General features: G+C 45.2%; 1 protein-coding gene across 1 annotated transcript in view; it reads left to right on the forward strand.

Moving 5' to 3' along the window:
- Positions 1-19926, forward strand: part of PPP4R1 (protein phosphatase 4 regulatory subunit 1) — a 70798-nt gene that overhangs the window by 44517 nt on the left and 6355 nt on the right. The window contains exons 10-14 of the mRNA XM_054381606.1: positions 1142-1656; positions 7020-7189; positions 13292-13387; positions 16489-16674; positions 19754-19915. Of these exons, the coding sequence (XP_054237581.1) occupies positions 1142-1656; positions 7020-7189; positions 13292-13387; positions 16489-16674; positions 19754-19915 (1129 nt within the window). The remainder of the gene's footprint in view (positions 1-1141; positions 1657-7019; positions 7190-13291; positions 13388-16488; positions 16675-19753; positions 19916-19926) is intronic.

Genomic DNA, 19926 nt, shown 5'->3' on the forward strand with positions numbered 1-19926 from the left:
GACAGTAAGGTGGATTGACAGCTGGCTGAATGGCCAGGCCCAGAGGGCATTAATCAGCAGCACATAGCTGGACGCCAGTAACCGATTGTGTATCTTGGGGGTCAGTGTTTGGTCCAGTTAATCTTAATTAATGATCTAGATGGTGGAGCAGGGTGTAGCTTTAGCAAGCCTGCAGATAGGAAGCTGGGAGGAGTGGCTGATATGTCAGAAACTTGTACCACTGTCCAGAAGGACCTCACTAGACTGGAGGAATGGGCTCATAGAAACCTCTTGAAGTTCAACAAGAAGTGCAGAGTCCTGCACATGGAAAGGAACCAGTACAGGCTGGAGTCTGTCTGGATAGAGAGTGGCCTTGCAGACAAAACTCTAATGGTCATGGTGGACACCAAGCTGACTATCAGCCAGCAATGTGCCCTTGCAGCAAAGGCTAGCGGTATCCTGTGCTGCTCTGGAAGGAGGGTTCCCAGTAGGTTGAGGGAGATAATCCTTCCTCTCAGCTCTGGTAAGGCCACAGCCAAAGTGATGGATCCAGTTATGGGGTCCTCATTATAAGAGAGATGTGGACATAGTTGAAGGGCCAGGAAAAAATGATGAAGGGACTGGAGCATCTCTCCGATGAGTTAGGACTGAGACAGCTGGGACTGCTCAGCCTTGAGAAGAGAAGGCTCAGGGGGATCTCAGTGATTCCTCACTGATCCCTATAAATACCTGAAGGAAGGGTAAAAAGAAGACAGAGCCAGGTTTTTCCAGTGGTACCCAGTGACGGGACCAGAGGCAGTGGGCACAAACTGCAACACAGCAGGAAACAGGTTTCTAACTGTTAGGGTGACTGAGCACTGGCACAGGTTGCCTAGGGAGCTTGTGGAATCTCCATCTCCCAAAACATTAAAAAGCTGCCTGGACACAGCCCTGGGCAATAGTTTTGGGTAACCCTGCTTTGAAGGGTGGGTGTCTTGGTTTGGCCCAGGTGACTTCCAGAGGGGTCTTGAACCTCAAGCATTCTGGGATTGTGTAATTTATTTTTTTTTCTGTGCTGCAAGTGAATCTAGTCTGGTGAATAACAAGCTGGCAGCAGGCATGCAGCTGTTTGCAACAAGGATATTTTGGTGTTTAACTGTTTGTTTTCTTTGGCATTCGACAGTGAACAAGTCAGGACTGCAGAAGATGTTACAACAGAGGATGAGCACAACAGGACAGAGGATCTGTCTTCGCATGTCGATCGTGATTTTGCAACAAAACTTGAAAACGCCATGGAAGATCAAAATACAGACTCAAATAACTCCCAGAGGGAATGTGATTTCCCAACCGAGTCATCCTTCCATTGCACTTTGTCTTCAGGACCTTGTGGGGAAATGGCTGACGAGAACGAGCGGAGTTCTCGTCACTGCATGGCCAGTCTGCGGGAGGCTGAGCTGAATTCAAAGGAAGCCTCTCTTTCAGAGCAGGAATTGTACAACTCTTTCCATTTCTGGAGGACTCCACTCCCTGAAATAGACATTGATTTGGAGCTTCAGCAAGCTTCAGAGATAATACTTGACAGAGAAGTTCAGGAGCTCACTATGCCGGCATCTTCAAACATTCCTATGGCAACAAGGAAAGAATTGGAAGAAATGATAGAAAATTTGGAACCCCATGTAGATGATCCAGATGTTAAAGGTACAGTCAAGATTCTGAAGTGACTTTAGTGCTTGGAGATGTTTAGTGCTTAAAGCCATTTGGGCTTTCTCCTGGTCCTCAAAGAGATTGTATTCATTTTGATGTAATTATGAAAACTGATGCTGAACTAAAAGAGAACTTGTATTTGAGTAAAGGTTTAAAGGTAGTGTGATGCCTTTCATGAATTGGATGCACATAGCTGGTATAAGCTTTTGACTGCAAGGCCCATAATCATTATTGATTTGATTAATAATCACATAGATAATTCAATGATATAAGCTGTTGGTCTGGATTTCCCAGTTCAAGAGAGGCAGGGAACTACTGGAGAGAGTCCAGTGGAGGCTACAAAGATGCTGAGGGGACTGGAGCATCACTGAGGAGGAAAGGCTGAAAGACCTGGGGCTGCTGTTTAGCCTGGAGAAGACTGAGAGGGAATCTTCTCAGTGCTGATCAGTAGCTAAAGGGTAGGGGGCAAGAGGATGGGGGCAGACTCTTTTCAGTGGTGTCTAGTGATAGGACAAGGGGCAACAAGCACAAACTTGAACCCAGAAGGTTCCATCTGAACATGAGGAGAAACTTTGCTGTGAGGGTGACAGTCCTGGAGCAGGCTGCCTGGAGAGGTTGTGGAGTCTCCTTTTCTGGAGAGGTTCCAAACCCACCTGGACATTGTGATCCTGGGCTGTGAATCTGCTGTGGGTGACCCTGCTTTAGCAGGGGGGTTGGGCTGAATGATCTCCAGAGGTCGTTTCAAGCCTCCACCATGCTTGAATTTTGTAATGAGCATACATGCAAAAAAAAAAAAAAAGAAAAAGGGCTGATTAAGATTCATTCTTGTTTGAAATATCGAAGTGTGATAAATGGTTTCTATTGGATGCATTCTTCATTTGATTGTCAATCAATCAGTCATCTTTCTGCAAGGTCTTTATTATTGCAACCTCATGTTGTCGACTGAAGTATGCTGAGTTTGTTGGGTCAGAGTGAGAACTGAATTCTTGAAGTGAATGCACATTTTCAAAGCTCATTTTAGGCTGGAGAAGGGTTTAATAAGTATGGCCAGCTGATGGAACAGCACCTTGGAGATACCTCCTGGGCTGAAATGACTTGGGCATTTTGCAGTCTCCTTTGGTTTTATGCTAAATAAATTCCAGGGCACATGAGCTTGTCACAGTCAGACAGTCCAGAGGTACTGCTGAGGAAGAAGCAGGTTATTCTGGAGCAGGGGAAAGCATGCTGTCCACCAGGAGAAGTAGGAAGGAAAGAGACAGGCAAGTCGGCAGTAGGAAAAACACTCTAGAGTAGACTGATACTGCTTTAACCTTTTTGTTGCTAGTAGGCTGATATGCTAATACCTTTTTTAAATCCATTTTGGGCTGCTTTTGTTTATTGTGAAGTCGCCAGGTAAAGGTTTGCTCTAAGAGTGCTTTGGGCACCCCTTCCTAAGGCAAGAGGTAAGAGAAAAATTTCAGCCTTGCTGATTTCAGTTTTTGCATAACTCATCTCTGAAGTCCACTGTTAAAACCTGCACTGCTCTTTGGGTTTGTTTTACAAAACCTTGTTGTGCCCAGTTAGAGAAGGCATCTTAAACACTTCTCATGACGATTTTTGTAGCTATGAATTTGTATATCCAGAACTGTCTTCTGTTATGGGGTTTTTTCTGTCTTGTGTGTTCCTGTCTTGTTTCAGAGCAGGGGGTTTTGTAGCTCTCTTGATTGGGTGTCAAGAGGTTTTCTGTGCACTTGTTGAATAGCACAAACTGGAACCCAGAAGGTTCCATCTGAACATGAGGAAAAAGCTTCTTTGCTGTGAGGGTGACAGACCTCTGGAGCAGGCTGCTCAGAGAAATTGTGGAGTCTCCTCTGGAGAGATTCCAAATGCACCTGGACGCTGTGATCTTTGGCAGCCTGCTGTGTGTGACCCTGCTGTAGCAGGGGGGTTGGACTGGATGATCTCCAGAGGTCACTTCCAACCCCTACTGTTCCGTGAGTCTGTGAATAATTGGTGATGGCAAGAAAGTTATGTCCTTCATGGTGTGATCAGCAGGGGCTGATTTCAATTTTGATAACTGGTTTCAGAGCCAGTCCTGAACAGCTGAGGCAAGTGATTTCATAATGGAGTTTATCTGGCAGTGACTGACAATGATTCTTTCCTCCTATATGTTTTTTGCTTTCACTTCTCTTCCTTTCTGGATTTTGCATTCCTCTACTACATTGTGGGATTGAGTGAGCCCTCAGCAAGTTTCCAGGTAACATCAATATGAGTGATACACCTGAGGGATGGGATGTCACCCAGAGGGACCTGGACAAGCTTGAGAAGTGGGTCAGTGTGAACCTCATGAGGTTCAACAAGATCAAATGCAAGGTCCTGCACCTGAGTTGGGGCAATTTCCAATCTCAGTCCAGGCCAGGGAATGAAGGACTTGGGGGTGCTGGTGAGTGAAAAGCTGGACATGAGCTGGCAATACGCACTCAGCCTGGAAGCCGTCCATGTCCTGGGTTGCATCCCTAGCAGTGTGGGCAGCAGGTGGAGGGAGGAGATTGTGCCACCTGCAGTGCTGGAGTCCTCAGCACCGTATAAACCTGGACCTGTTGGAATGGGGCCAGAGGAAACCACAACAGTGATGGGAGTGCTGGAAGCCCTTTACTGTGAGGCCAGGCTGAGAGAGTTGGGGTTGTTCAGCCTGGAGAAGAGAAGGGTCCAGGGAGACCTTCTTCTGGCCTTTCAGTACTTACAGGGGTCTGTAAGAAAGCTGGGGACAGACTTTTTAAAAGGGCCTGCTGTGACAGGACAAGGAGTGATGGCTTTGAACTAAAAGAGGGAGCTTTAGATTGGAGAGAAGGAAGAAATTGTTTACACTGATGGTGGTGAAACCCTGGCCGAGGTTGCCCAGAGAGGTGGTAGAAGCAACATTGCAGGTCAGGTCAAATGGAGCTCTGAGCAACTTGATCTAGTTGCACATTTTTTTTAGGGGGGAGGTTCAGGTTTGTAACTTGAGTGTGTTTTCTGTTTCTGCCATGTACCTCCCTGTCAGCAGAGCAGTTTCCATTTCAAACTTCAAATTCTTGCTCTGAGGCATGGAGACTGATGAGGTCTCTAGTAAATACTTCTACTTTTTTTTTTTTTTTTGGATGGTGACCAACATTTTTTCTGTAATCGCTTTCTCAGGAAGGAGTAAATAGCTTTAACTGAACCTCACTCCTCAAAATCTTTACCTTGAGGCTTTCTTTCCAGCACTAGCTTGTTGCCAGAGTGGTAAGTCTGAGTAATAGGTAGCTGAGCAGCCAGCAACCAAGATGAAGACAACCTGTCTTATCCTGGACAATCTGCTGGCTAGCAGAGCTACACAGCTATACAGAGTTGAGCTGTGGTATGTAATCCCTGTTAATAGGACATTTCCAACCCACTGGTCAGACATCCTGAGAGTCTCAAAGACCCTTTTTTTCCAGCTCTTTGAGGCTGCTGCCTTCTTCACGTAATTCAGAGGCTGTATTTTTTGCCCCAGATGCTATTACTTCTTTATTTTTCTTTCCAAGGGGCTTTATTTACCTCCTTATGTGTTGCATAGATGGGGGAAGAGAGAATGTCTGACTTGCAGATTACTGGGGCTAACTATGCCTTGTGCCAGTTTCAGGATGTTTTGCCCAATGAAGACCTAATAGGGCTAAGCCAACCCAAATTTGGGGTTAATTGATCCCGTTTCTTTATCAAAATTATATTCCTAAGTCACACTACTTGTGTTGCCTGTAGTTCAAGTCTGAAATACTTTGCTAATGAAACAGTGGGTGAGGAGTAAGTGGAAAAGAAACTCCTCTTATTTTTAATTACTTGCATGCATGCAGCTCATAGATTTTTGCCTCTGAATAAGAAGTGAGGGTAAGGAAGGGCAGATGATTCAGAAGAAAAAGAAAGGAGCATGCCATGTAGAAATGTCAGTGCCTGCCACTGACATTCTTTTCACTGTTGCCCAGTGACAGGAGAAGGGAGAACAGACACAAACTGGAACCTCTGAAAATGAGGAGAAACTTTTCCTGTAAGGATGCTGTGAGGGTGCAGGGTACCCAGAGAGGTTGTGGAGTTTCCTTCTCTGGAAAGATTCCAGACCTGCCTGGACATCATGATTCCTGGGCAACCTGCTTTAGCAGTGAGATTGGACTAGATCTCCAGAGGTCCCTTCCAGCCCCCATCAGTCTGTGAGTTTTGTGTTGCTTGCAGCCGGGATTGCCTTTGATAGCCGATCTGCTCAGGTCGGTCTGTATCTAAGGAACTTTGCTCCACAAAGCTGTTCTTAATTGGCAGTAAGCAGAGGGATGGAAAGCAGGGCACTCTCAAAACTGCTGGACTTGTTTGAAAGAATGGATGGCAGATTGTGAAGTTGTTAAGGCTTTCTTTTGATGTCAAACAATGCAGCCTTCATTAGTTGTTTGGAAGATGCAAGGAGACTAAAGAATCATGTTACTGGGGTCTAGCATATTCATTTTTAGAGATTTGCTTCTCTACAAGCTACCTGAAAGGAGGTTGTAGTGAGGTGGGAGTTGGTCTCTTTCCCCAAGTAGCAAGTGACAGGACAAGAGGAAGTGGCCTCAAGTTGCAGTAAGGGAGATTTAGGAAAAATTTGTTCACTGCAAGAGTTGTCAAGCTCTGGAATAGGCTGCCCAGGGCAATGGTGGAGTCCTCATCCCTGGAGGGGTTTAAAAGCTGTATAGATATGGTGCTGAGGGACATGGTTTAATAGGGGGCTGGGTCAACGGTTGGATTGGATGATCTTGGAGGTCTTTTCTAACCTCAGTGGTTCTATGACTTGACCTGTCATCTAAGTATGCCAGTGGGTATGGGAAGTGGCTGAACTCAATGGTCTGAAAGGTCTGTTTCAGCCAAAATGATTCTATGACTTGTGACCATATAGACACACAGAATCTCTAAGAACCAAAATCTTTTCTATATGAAGAAATCTGTTCTCAACCCTTATTTGAATTTCTCTCTGTTACTCCCACCTCCCACAAAAGACCCAGTCAGTAAGTTAGTATCCATGTGCTCTTCTGCCCCAAGGACACCATTCCTATGCATCAAGATCCTGCCATAACCACCATCTCCTCCTTCTGGGTGTTTTTGCTATAAAGCCCAATTTCACTGAGCTGCAGTGTGGCTGAGCACCCTAGGAACAGTGGGGCATCAATAAGTCTTATGTTTTACATTTGTTGTCTCGAATTTGAGATTTACTAACAGTTAATAACATTAAATTTGTACCTCCCCTGTAGTTCTTCCGCCATCTTTCAGTTGATTAGTTGCTGTGTAGAAGTTGGTTTATGGGCTTGATAAAGTTCCTTGCAGTTCAGTGTCTGATGTGTTTCCCTTTCATATACTTGCAGCACAAGTGGAGATGTTGTCTGCTGCACTCAGAGCATCCACTTTGCATCCAGAAGAGCCCATGGCCAGCGTTGGCAAGGGAACAGACTCACAGACTGAGCTAACCATCAATGACCAACAAAGTTTTAAACCTATACTGAGTGATATCGTGCCTTTAATTGGTGACACTGAGGTAAGAGGAGAGTTTTGGACTCTGTTATTTGTCTTCCCATTAGGATTTCCAGTAGTAGCAGAGCTATGTTTTGCCTTCCTGGAGTAAGAGCAGCCAAAGATTTCCTGCTTTTGGCTAGCGTGATGTTGAGATTTCTTGGCTGGCAGTGAAGCTCCAGCTACTAAAATAAAATGAGTTGTGCTGGGTGCCTTTGTTTTGGCCAGTTCTGTGCTTACTCAGTCTGGTTTTGAAATTGCTTCCACTAAAATCTCTTGTGATTATCACATTTTAAGATGTTTTAATGCTACTGCAGTTTATTTCTGTGGAATCCCTTCCCTAAAACTAAGCCTTCCTCATAATAAGTAAGTCCCCTTCTCCAGTACCCTTCCCAATCTGGAGGATGAGGCATTTTGTTCCCTCTGCTCCCTGCTGAAATGTTTTGCAGTGGTTTACTGGCCTGTATAAGAGAAGTTCAGAACCTGCAGTCTAGGATGTTGTGTGGACTGCTGAAAGAGAAGGTGGATTCTAGCAATCAGTTGGCATTTTAAAGTGTTTTGCACCTAATTCTTCAGCACACCACCACCACCTTATGCTCAACTCAGGTCTGTGGCACTGGATACCATTTTCTGTTCTGTACTGGGTATGGTGTGCTGTATATTTAATGTCTTTAACTGATATGGATGAAGGGATCAACTGCTTCCTCATTACATTAGCAATTGATAGTAAGTTGCGTGGGAGTGTCGGTCTCCTTGAGGGTGGGAACGCTCTGCAAAGAGATCTGGACAGTCTGGATCCATGGGCTGAGGTCAGTTGTGTGAAGTTTAACAAGGCCTAAGTGCCATATCCTGCACTTGGGTCACACCATGCAGTGCTACAGGCTTGGGGCAGAGTGGCTGGAAAAGTTGCCCAGTAGAAAAGGACTTGGGGTGCTGGTTGACAGCCATGTGAACATGAGCCAGCAGTGTGCTCAGGTGGCCAAGAAGGCCAACAGCATCCTGACTTGTATCAGGAATGGTGTGGCCAGCAGGAATAGGGAAGGAATCCTGCCCCAATGGTGTGGCCAGCAGGAATAGGGAAGGGATCCTGCCCCTGGGCTCAGCACTGGTGAGGCCACACCAGGAATAGGGAGTTTAGTTTTGGGCCCCTCAATACAAGAAGGGCATTGAGATGCTGAAGCATGTCCAGAGAAGGGCAACAAAGCTGGTGAAGTGTTTAGAGAACAGTTCTTCTGAAAGAAGCTGAGGGAACTGTAGTTGATTAGCCTGGAGAAAAGGAGGCTGAGTGGAGACCTCACTCTCTACAACTCCCTGAAAGGAGGTTGTAGTGAGGTGGGGGTCAGTCTCTTCTCCCTAGTAACAAGTGACAGGATGAAAAGAAATGCACTCAGATTGCACCAGGGAAGGTTTAGTTTGAATATTAGAAGAACCTTCTTCGCTGAAAGTGTTCTCAAACACTGGAACAGGATCCCCAGGGAGGTGGTTGCATCCCCATCCCTGGAATTGTTTCAAAGGCACAGAGATGTCATGCCGAAGGACATGGTTTAGCAGCGGCCTTGGCAGAGTTAGATGATGGTTGGACTTGGTGGATCTGAAAGGTTTTTTCCAACAATTGTGTAATTCTGTGATTAACCCAAACCCACTGCATTCACTGCATGCAGGGCCACACAAGCTCTGGTGGTACTAAAAGCTGTAGCAATGGTTCTAGAACCTGCTTCATGAAACTACAGCAGATGATTTGTTGACTTAGTTGCCTGGATGATATATTCAGATGAAATGTTGATAAATGTCTTGGAAAAGTCTAGGAGTTGACTTCTGTCCAGCACAAATATTTGCAGCCTTCTTTAATTAGTGCAGTGTTTCTAGATGCCCTTTAATTTTTACCTAAGATGTTGGACTACCCTGTGGCCCACAGACATACAGGCTGTGGAGGAATGTGACATTTACTTGGATACTGCTGTTTATACACAACCATAATTTAACCCTACAAATGTGGTTGGTTTGCTCCCACAAAACTTGGCCCCAGTTCCTCATGTCACTCAAGCTGGGTAAATTTCTTTCTGATCTGTTGTCACCATTTCTTTGTCATGCCAACAGTCTAAATGTGTCCTCTGCCCTTCTGAATTTGGGGGTGAGGAGGGTGGTGTTTGCTCAGAGGGACCAGGCCTTCAGTTCATATTTGACCAGAATATGATGTTGACAGAAGATGTAAGAAGCTGTCATGTTCCTGGTATATGTTGGTTTTGCTTGCTTCAGCTTTATCCTTTCAAAAGGATGCTCTTAATCTATGTCAGTGGCACCAAATCAAGTCCTCATTTTAAAAGTGAAAGGATGTTATAAAGGTGACCTAGAATTTGGGAATCAAGCTGAGATCTGTTGAGCCAAGTGGACTGTTGCCCCTAGCAGTGAAGAGAGCTCTGATTTTTCACAGGTGGCTTTTCTTTTCTTTTTTTTCCTTTTTTTCCTCCTCTTTTTTGCTTTTCTTTCTTTTTTTTTCTTTTCTTTTTCTCCTTTTTTCTCTTCTCCCTTTTTCCCCCCTTGCGTTTCCCCCCTTGCATTTCCCATTTCCCCTTTTTCCTTTCTCCTTTCCTTTTTTCTTTTTTCTATTTTTGTATTCTTCTGGTTTTCTTGCTGTGGCAAGTATGGTTTTGGGTTTGGTGTATTGTGGTTTTGAGCTGAGGGGGGTTCGTTTGTTTTGCATTTTTCTTTGCTTGTGGTTTCTTTTTCTGGGTTTTTTTTTTTTAGTTGTTTAGGGGGGCTGGTTTGTTTTTTGTTTAGTTTAGGTTTTTTGCATGTCTCATGGTTTTGGTTTGTTTGGAGGTTTTGTATTTTGATTTTGTGTGTTTGGGTTTAAGTCTCAGTATATCAGCATGTCAGTAGGGTACTGGCCACCTGAGAAAAGTTAAACTACAGCCTTTTATCTCTGAAAGCAGTGTTCAGAGTTCTGCACATATATCAGAAAGCAAAACCACATTTTCCTTGTCCTTCTGAGCTACATTGGCTCATGTTTGAGAGAGATTATTCAAGTGGAAATAAATGTTGCAATAGTGAGCAGATAAGATTTTGGGACATAGAGGAAGCTTGTTTGTTGAGGATTACTTTTACTTTTACTCAAGAACTCCCATTTTTATTTTCTTTAGGTTGTATGTTCGCTGTAAGGTTTGATAAATGAACGTGAGCCATAGGAAATCCCTCAAGTTGTGTTCCCAGTGTATGGGTGTCAGAGTGGTGTTTTTCTTCTTTTTGGTTGGAGGTAGAGGGTAAATACAAAGCAAACTGAAATAAAAGCAGTCCACTCCTGTCTGAGATAAGAAGGTGCCCTAGTGAGGCCACCTCTGGAGTCCTGTGTCCATTTCTGGGCTCCCCAGTTCAAGAGAGACAGGGAACTGCTGCAGAGAGTCCAGTGGAGGCTACAATGATGCTGAAGTGACTGGAGAATCTCTGTGAGACCTGGAGATGAGGAGCCTGAGAGGGGATCTTATCAATATCTGAAGGGCAGGGGTAAGAGGGTGGGGCCAGACTCTTTTCAGTCATGTCCAGTGACAAGACAAGGGTCAGTGGGCACAACATGGAACCCAGGAAGTTCCATCTGAACATGAGGAAAAGCTTCTTTCTTGCGAGGGTGCCAGGAGCAGGCTTCCCACAGAAGTTGTGGAGTCTGGAGAAATTCCAAACCTGCCTGGACGTTGTGATCCTGGGCAACCTGCTGTGGGTGACCCTGCTTTAGCAGTGGGGTTGGACTAGATGATATCCAGAGATCTCATCCAGCCCCCACCACTCTGTGATTCTATGATTCTGTGGATACCAGGAGGAGACTGGACCCCTGAAACATACCTCTCCTCTCTGTGTTTGTCCTGATGCTGCAGCTTTGTGTGCACAGAGCAGGGGTCCATGGAGCACAACCACAGAGCTCTTGTTACACTGCAGCCAAAGGAACCCTCATGTGAGAGATTTGTGAGGCTATGACAAAGAGTTTTGATTCTCAGAGGTGGTGATTCACCAGGTTGGTACCAAGAAGCTTTCAGGCTAAACCCTGCAGAATTTTTATATACGGGCTCTGCAATGTTCAGCTCAGCTGTGTTCATATGACATGGAAGAACTACAGATGGAACTTCTCTGCGGGAGCAGAGATGCTGCCCTGACTGAAATACCAACTGATGCTGTGGTGGTTCTGTACTGAAGCTCTCCCTTTCTGGAATGAAGACATGACTTTAAAAATGGCTGGTTAAAAATGTTCCCATCTACAACACCCTTCAGTAAATTTAGTTGCTTGACTTAGTTCAGTCAGTGAAGTATTATTTTTGTCTGTCTTGTTTTTTTAAACTTAGCCCTTGAGAGCTGGAAGATTGTGAGATGAGATCTCTTCATTTTTATGGTAGCAGAATGAATGACTAACCTCTGGCCCATGCACTTGGGCAGCTCATGGAAAGCACTGTGGCTAGCTTGTGCTGCTTGCCTACACTGGCTGGGTGCAATTTTGGGGCTTTTGTATGAGGGGGACATTGAAGTGCTGGAGCAGGTCCAGAGAAGAGCAGCAAAGCTGATATGAAGAGTCTGGAGAACATTTCTTGTGAGGAGAGGCTGAGGGAGCTGGGGCTGTTTAGCCTGGAGAAAAGGAGGCTCAGGGGAGACCCTTTCACTCTCCACAACTCCCTGAAAGCAGATTTGAGTCAGGGCTGGTTTAGCACCAGACTTGGTGTACCGAATTAGATAATGGTTGGACTTGATGATCTGAAAGGTCTTTTCCAACCACAATGATTCTGGGATAATCTCTTATTTTGAAAGAGGCCAAAGCTGGTGATTTTCAGGGAATGCTGACATTTTTCTCTTTCTTTTTGGGGGGGGGGGAGGGAGTGAGGAGCTGACAAACTAAAATCTTGCAGAGATGGTTCTCAGAGCCTCTGGAGGACACATTTTAGTAGCTTACAGATCTGTTCTTTCTTTGGCTCCTTGGCACCTTCTTGCTGCTGTGCGATAAACCTGCCAGACGCTGTGGGCCATTGTGCCAGCAATCTGTGATTGCCTCCCAGCTCTGCCCGTTCAGCATCACCTGTAATTATACCTCAGTGACTAAAATTACAACCTACTGCTTCCATGAAAGCAGCTTGTGGAAGGGGAAGTAGCAACTGAAGTCAAACCAAGGAAGACAGATGGTATCCTGGAGGAATTTTGTAGGTTGCAGGAAAATTCTTATTGTCAAAGCAATCTGAACTGCTGGTAGAGCCAAACATGTTCTCAGTGCTTGTGTTGACCCTCAGAGCTCACCCTGAAGCCTCTGAGAATAGATACCTTGGCTCACATTAGCAAAAATGCCTCTGTCCTATCTCACAGCAGCCCTATCTACCTTTTAAATATTCATCATGAATTCCTTGAAATTCGCAGCTGATTATGCAAAGTCCATTGGATGTGGGGAGCTGCACTGGTACAGAAGGTGACAGCAGCACAGTTATCATAGTATATCAAAGCTCTGCTGCTCAGCAGAGTTCTGAAGTCTCAGTCCTTATCTTCAAAGCCCAGATGTGTAGCCAGGATGCTTGAATGATTGCTAAATAGATTTTAATAGAACTGCTGAGAGGGGTGATGACTGATGTCAGCAGCTATGGTCTACTAGACTCTGCATGATAGTGTGAAGCTCATCTGTAGAGAAGATTATAGACTAATCACCTCTAGGAAAAGAGCCTCATCAGTTTCTACTCTTAAGTGTGAGAGTGGCTTTGGTGTGACCTTTTTCTAGCACAAATCCAAAGCAACAAATCCTACAAAATCTGCTACAGATGTTTTCTCCCTGTGCCTTCAGGGGAGAAGCAATGTGACCCATGTCTTGGTTACATTTTCCTTAATGCAGTCTCAGAGGTTCCCTTCTCCTGTGGTTTTTGTTCCATAAAACCCCAAATGGAGCAGAGTAAGAGGAGCTTGTGTTTGAAATGGAAAGATTTGTCTCGCAGACGTTTTGATTTGGGGCTGTAACAAAATGGTATTTGATCTTGGAATGTATCTTCCTTAAATCTAAGAAAAAGACCCTGCGGTGAGGACAGCACTTCTTGATGTTGGCGTTTCTTTCGTGGGTAACCCATGAGTGTACTTTGTGTGACCCTTCTCCCTTTCGTTTGTTTTTTTTTTTCCACAGAATATAGATTCCACACTTCACTATATCCACAATGATTCAGATTTGAGCACCAACAGCAGTTTCAGCCCTGAAGAAGAAAGAAAATCCAAAGTACAGGTAAGTAAGAGTGATATTTTTTTCCCTACATGTGTCATATCGTGGAATTTTTTTATGTATATGAGGATTTTTTTATGCCTTCCATTCACTTATTTCTGATGCAGTTTCTATTAAACATGTCAAACCTCTTCAATGAGTAGTTTTAAAATATTCCATGGTTTCCAGAGATAATGGCTTCATTCAGCAGTTGCTTCTGGTATTAATTATGCATAAGAGATGACACCATATTTTGCCATGATATGATGGGTTGTCTTAGAGTTCCAGACTCTGGTTGAGTTTGTTTCATTTTCTATGGAAACTATCCTGTAATGGAAATTAGGTTATTGAAGAAACAGGATATTCCATTAAATATTTTGAGTGGAACCACCCTCACCCCATGACAGCTTTTTGCAGAGAAGTTGCGAAAGTGTTTTCATTAAGCTCCAACTTACTGGAGCTATTTTTCCCCCAAAAGGGACTGAATGTTTGTTTTTACATCATTCAGGATGAAGCATGCCACCCTGTGATTGCTTGAGTAGGAACCTCAGTCACTCTTGTTGCTGACATCAGCTCCTATGTTAGAGTAATGCTCTTGTGCACCTCTTTGAGTAGAGTCAGTGCATGAGATGAGCTAATGGCAGCTGAAGCAAAAGACAATGCTGAAATTAACATTTTAGTGCTTTCATTTCTTAGTGGAGAGAATCATAGAATGGTTTGGGTAGGAAGGTACCTTAAAGATAGAATCAGAGAATTGTTTTGGTTGGAAGACACCTGTAAGATCGAGTCCAACCTTCAATCTAAGACCACCACAGCCAGTAAACCATGTCCCAAAGAGCCATTTCCACACGTTTCTTGAGCACCTCCAGGGATGGTGACTCCTCCATCTCCCTGGGAAACCCATCCCAATTCCTGGCCACTCTTTCTGTAAAGAAATTTTTTTGTTATCCAACCTGAACCTCCCCTGACACAATTTCAGGCCATTTCCTCTGATTCTGTCACCTAATTACTATTGAGAGGAGACCGACCCCCACCTCACTCCAACCTCCTTTCAGGGAGTCATAGAGACCAACAAGGTCTCCCCTCAGCCTCCTCTTCTGCAGACTAAACAATCCCAGTTCCCTCAGCCACTCTTCACAAGAGGTGTTCTCCAGACCCTTCACCAGCTTTGCTGCCATTCTCCAGACATGCTCCAGCACCTCAATGTCCTTGTTGTAATGAGAAGCCCAAAACTGAGCACAGTATTTGAGATGTGGCCTCACTAATTCTCAGTACAGGGATGCAAGCACATCCCTGCTTCTGCTGGCCACGTTATTGCTGATACAGGCCAGGATGCTTTAGGCCTTGGCCACCTGGGCACACTGCTGGCTTATGTTCAACCAGCTGTTCACTGGCACCCCCAGATCCTTTTCCACTGGGCAGCTTTCCAGCCACTCTGCCCCAAACCTGGAGCATTTGTGGGATTGTTGTGACCCAAGTGCAGGACATGACACTTTGCCATGTTAAACCTCATACAATTGATGCAACCTGTCCAGACGCCTTAGCAGAGCCTTGTTACCCTCAAGCAGATCAGCACCCCAACCCAGTTTGGTGTCATCTGCAAACTTACTGAAGGTGCACTCAATTCCCTCACCTAGATCACTGATAAAGATGTTAAACAAAATTGGTCCCAGTACTGAGCCCTGAGGAACACCACTTGTGACCAGCCACCAATTGGATTTAGCTCCATTCACCACAATTCTCTGGGCCTGGCCATTCAGCTAGCTCTTAACCCAACATAGTGTGTGCCTGTCCAGGCCATGAGCAGTCAGTGTCTCCAGGAGGATGCTGTGGGAAACTGTGTTGAAGGCTTTACTAAAATCATGTGTTCCAACCCCTCTGCTATGGTCAGAAACACCTCCTACCATACCAGGTTTTCCAAGGGCCCATCCAGTCTGCCTCTGAACACTATCAGGTTTGGAGCCTCTACATTTCTCTGTGCAACCTGTTTGTGTGTCACTACCCTCATGGGGAAGAACTTCTTTTTAATGTCCACTCTCTTTTTAATTTTTAATTAATTAATTAAAAAAAATTAATTTTACTCTTTTTAATGTAGCCTCTTCCAGTCTGAAGCCATTATCCTTCATCCTGTCACTCCATGCCTTTGTAAAAAGTCCCTCTCCAGCTCTCCTGTAGCCTACTTCAAGTGCTAAAAGGCTGGTATAAGGTCTCCTTGGAGCCTTCTCATCTCTAGGCTGAAGGACCATTCTTCATCAGAAATCTTTGTCCCTGGAGAAGCTGTTTGCTTCCTTCTGACTATTTGGAAGCAATATTGAACACATTGGCTCCCTGGTTCAAGAAGGACAAGGAACTGCTTGTGAGGGTACAGCAAAAGGCTGTGAAGATGATGAGGGGACAAGAACATCTCTCTTACAAGGAAAGGCTGAGGAACCTAGGGCTGTTTAGTGTAGAGAAGGCAGAGGGGGGACCTTCTCAGTGCTTACAAATTTTTGAAGGGTGGGTGTCAGGAGGATGGGGCCAGTGTTCCTACAGTGGTGCTCAGTGACAGGACAAGTAATGACACAAACTTGAAGATGGGAAGTTCCATCTAAACATGAGGAGGAACTTCTTTACGTTGAGGGTGGTGGAGCACTGGAACAGGCTGCCCAGAGAAGCATTGGAATCTCTCTCTCTTGAGTCATTCAAAACCCACCTGGATGCTGTCCTGTGCAACCTGCTGTAGGTGAACCTGCTCAGGCAGGGGGGAATGGACTAGGTGATCTCCAGAGTTCCCTTCCAACTCCCCCATTCTGTAATTCTGTGATTTGCAGCCTGCAAGCCTGGATGGGTGCAGAAAGGTAAGATATAGTCCTGTAATCTCTGGGTCTGTCAAAGTAGACACTGATCCTCCCACTCATCTGCTGTGTTGGTCTGTAGCTTTTCAGACAATTCCCACTCAGGTCATCATTTCTTTGGAGGAACTTAGGAAGTAGGGAAGTTTTGCATTCTTACTAACAGATTGTAATTAAATAACTCTATACTTATGGGGGAAAAAACCTGTTCTGCTAGGGTGCCCTGGAATTTTAACAAGCCTTGGGAGGAATTATTGAAAGCAGTGTGAACACAGAACTTTCTTCTCCCTGCAGGATGTTGTACCTCAAGCCTTGCTGGATCAGTATCTATCCATGACTGATCCATCCCGCGCACAAACGGTTGATACCGAGATCGCCAAGCACTGTGCCTACAGCCTGCCAGGAGTGGCACTCACCTTGGGCAGACAGAACTGGCACTGTCTGAAAGATACCTATGAGACACTGGCTTCTGACATGCAGGTAAGCTCAGAGCCTCTGATAGGGAGTGATCTGCACCTGGGCAGTGATTTTTCTTGGTTTGGGTTCCTCTGCTTTTTAGGTGGCTCTTTCTGTTGCTGATATCTCATTATTTGTATAAAGATTGAAAGCATTCTCCTTGAGAACCGTGCAGCTCGTGGCATAGCCAGGTGGACTCTTTGCTGGATTAAAAACTGTCTGGACAGCTCTTTGGAGTTGTGGTAAAAGGAGTTAAATATAACTGGTGGCCAGTCACAAGCAGTGTCCCCCAGGGCTTGGTGTTTGGGCCGGTTCTGTTTAGAATCTTGATTAACGATTTGGATGGAGGGGAGATGGAGTGCACCATCAGCACATTCACAGACAACACTAAACTGAACAGGAGTGTTGATCTGCTCAAGGGTAGGAAGGCTCTGCAGAGGGATCTGGACAGGTTATGGTTGGACTTGATGATCTTAAAGGTCTTTTCCAATATTGATGATTCTATAACGTTTTGCTTGGAGGAAGTTAGCGAGTGAGGAAATGGGGTAGTTTGAGTGGGATTTCCAGTGGGAATGTGAGGAGAGGTATCTGGTTTCCTCTGCTCACTTCTGATCTTAAGGCAGTGCTTGGGATTTGAGGAAGATCTCTTCACTCTTTACAGCTCTTTACAACAGGAGGTTGTAACAACATGGAGGTCAGTCTCTTCTCCCAAGGAACAAGTGATGCCACAAGAGGAAATGGCCTCAAGTTGTATCAGCAGAGGTTTAGGCTGGACTTTAGGAAAACTTTTTCCCTGAAAGGCTTCTCAGGCCCTGGAACAGGCTGCCCAGACCCGTGAGGTCCCCATCCTTGGGGGGATTTAAAAGCTGAGGGACATGGTTTAGTGGGGGACTTGGTAGTTAATGGTTGTACTTGATGACCTTAAGGGTCTCTTCCAACCCAAATGATTCTCCAGTTGTAGGTATGAGAACATGGGCTGTGTTGGGGTGTGTGAGTAGACCTGTGCTCCTGCAGACATGTCTGGAGCTCAGTGAGTGAGACAGCTTTTTGGTGCTGCATCCAGTTAGTCATAAGGGAATAACATCATGACCACCATGCAGCATGGCTCTTCTAAAAACAAGTACTGGAAATAGCATTTTCGTTGCTGTCAGGTGGTGAGGAAGTGACTTTGTGCACTTTGCAGTTGCTTCCCAGTCCTCCCTGGTTTCCTTTTTTGGAGATGCTCTTTTTATGTCTTTAAATGTTCCCAGACGACTTCACCTCTCCTGCACTTGCTGCTTGCTCTGTCAGAGGAGAAGTTGTCAGTGATATGTAGTGAGTGATTTTCTACATGGCCATTGCTCATATTTTCCAAACTCTTTTGCAGCCATTAAAAATAGCCATCTAGCAAAATTAAAGCATAAGTAAAACCAAATCACTCTGTGTTCAGAACTATCCAGAGTTTTATTGCCAGTCTAATCTGAAACAGAAACATCATATGATGGTTTAGGTTGGAAGGGACCTTAAAGATCATCAAGTTCTAACCGCCCTGCTATGGGCAGGGACACTTCCTACTAGAATAGGTTGCTCGAGGCCCCATCCAGCCTGGCTTTGAACACTTGCAGGCTTGGAACCTCCTCAGTTTCTGTGGGCAGCCTGTTCCACTGCCTCATGGGAAAGAATTTCTTCCTAATGTCTAATCTCAATTCAGCTTCTCCCAGTTGGAAGTCATTACCCCTTGTCCTGTCACTCCATGCCTTTGTAAAAAGTCCCTCTCCAGCTGTCCTGTAGCCCCCTTCAAATACTGGGAGCCTTCTCTTCTCCAGGCTGAACAACCCCAACTCTCTCAGCCTCTCCTCATAGGAGAGGTGCTCCAGCCCTCTGATCATCTTTGTAGCTTCCTCAGGGCCCACTCTACTAACAATTCCACTCAATTAAGATTGAATCACCAAAGAAGGGCAGAAGAGCAGTGTCCATGCTAACTGGAAAGCACTGGCTGAGGAACAGACACCACTTTGTAAAAATAAAGACTTGAGATACTTAATTCACTTAAAACAGTGCCCCCTCAATTTGGGGTGAGTACCAGCTCTACTGGTTTTTGGACTAGTGGACACTCAGTGTGGGTGAAACAATCTATTATCACAGAATTCTATCATGGTGGGGGTTAGAAGATACCTGTGGAGATCATCTGGCTCAAACCCTTTGCTAAAGCAGAGTCATCTAGCGTAGGTTGCCCAGAATGGCAATATTCAGGGGAGTTTGGAATCTCTCGAGAGAAGGAGACTTCCACAAGCTTTCTGGGCAGCCTGCTCCAGTGCTCTGGCAACCTCACAGGAAAGAAGTTTTTCCTAATTGAAAATATTTTGTTATTGTTGAGAGAAAGACTTGAGGGTATTGATTGATGAGAAGCTCGACATGTGGTGGCAGTTCACTTATGCAGCCCAGGAGGTGAATATTATCCTAGGCTGCCTCAAGAGGAGTGTGGCTGGTAGGTCAAGAGGGGTAGTTCTGCCCCTTTACTCTGCTCTTGTGAGACCCCACCTTGAATACTGCATCCTGTTCTAGTATTCCTGTCATAAAAAGGACATAGAACTACGTTGGAGTGAGTCCAGAGGAGGGCCACAAAGATGATCTGAGGGCTGGAGAATGTGTGCTATGAGGATAGGCTGAGGGAGCTGGGAGAAGAGCCTGGAGAAAAGTCCAAGGGGGATCTTATAGCTGCCTTCTAATTCCTGAAGGGAAATGGTTTTAAGCTGAGAGAAAGTAGGTTCAGGCTGGATCTTAGGTAGAAGTTCTTCAATACAAAGGTGGTGAGACTCTGGAATAGGTTGCCCAGAGAGGTTGTGGATGCTTCCTCCCTGAAGGTGTTCAAGGCCAGGTTGGATGAGGCGTTGAGCAACCAAGTCTAGCTGAGAGGTGTCCTATGGCAGGGGGTTTGGAGTAGATGATCTCTAGGGTCCTTTCCAACCTAAGCCGTTCTATGGCTCTTGTGGAAGTTTTTCCATTATGTGGAAAGCTCCTATATGTCTGCTGAAATGTTGTGGGATATAAGTCTTGCTGTGTTGTGTAAGTGGAATGGAGCTCTTCAGCTGGTGCACACTGAACTCATGGATCTCTGTTGCAGTGGAAGGTTCGGCGGACGCTGGCGTTTTCTATACATGAACTCGCTGTCATCCTTGGAGACCAACTTACAGCTGTAGATCTAGTTCCTGTCTTCAATGGCTTTTTAAAGGACCTGGATGAAGTCAGGATAGGCGTGCTTAAACACTTGCATGACTTCCTGAAGGTATGTCTGTG

The sequence above is a fragment of the Indicator indicator genome, chromosome 6 (genome assembly GCF_027791375.1).
Source record: "Indicator indicator isolate 239-I01 chromosome 6, UM_Iind_1.1, whole genome shotgun sequence".
Classification (NCBI taxonomy): domain Eukaryota; kingdom Metazoa; phylum Chordata; class Aves; order Piciformes; family Indicatoridae; genus Indicator; species Indicator indicator.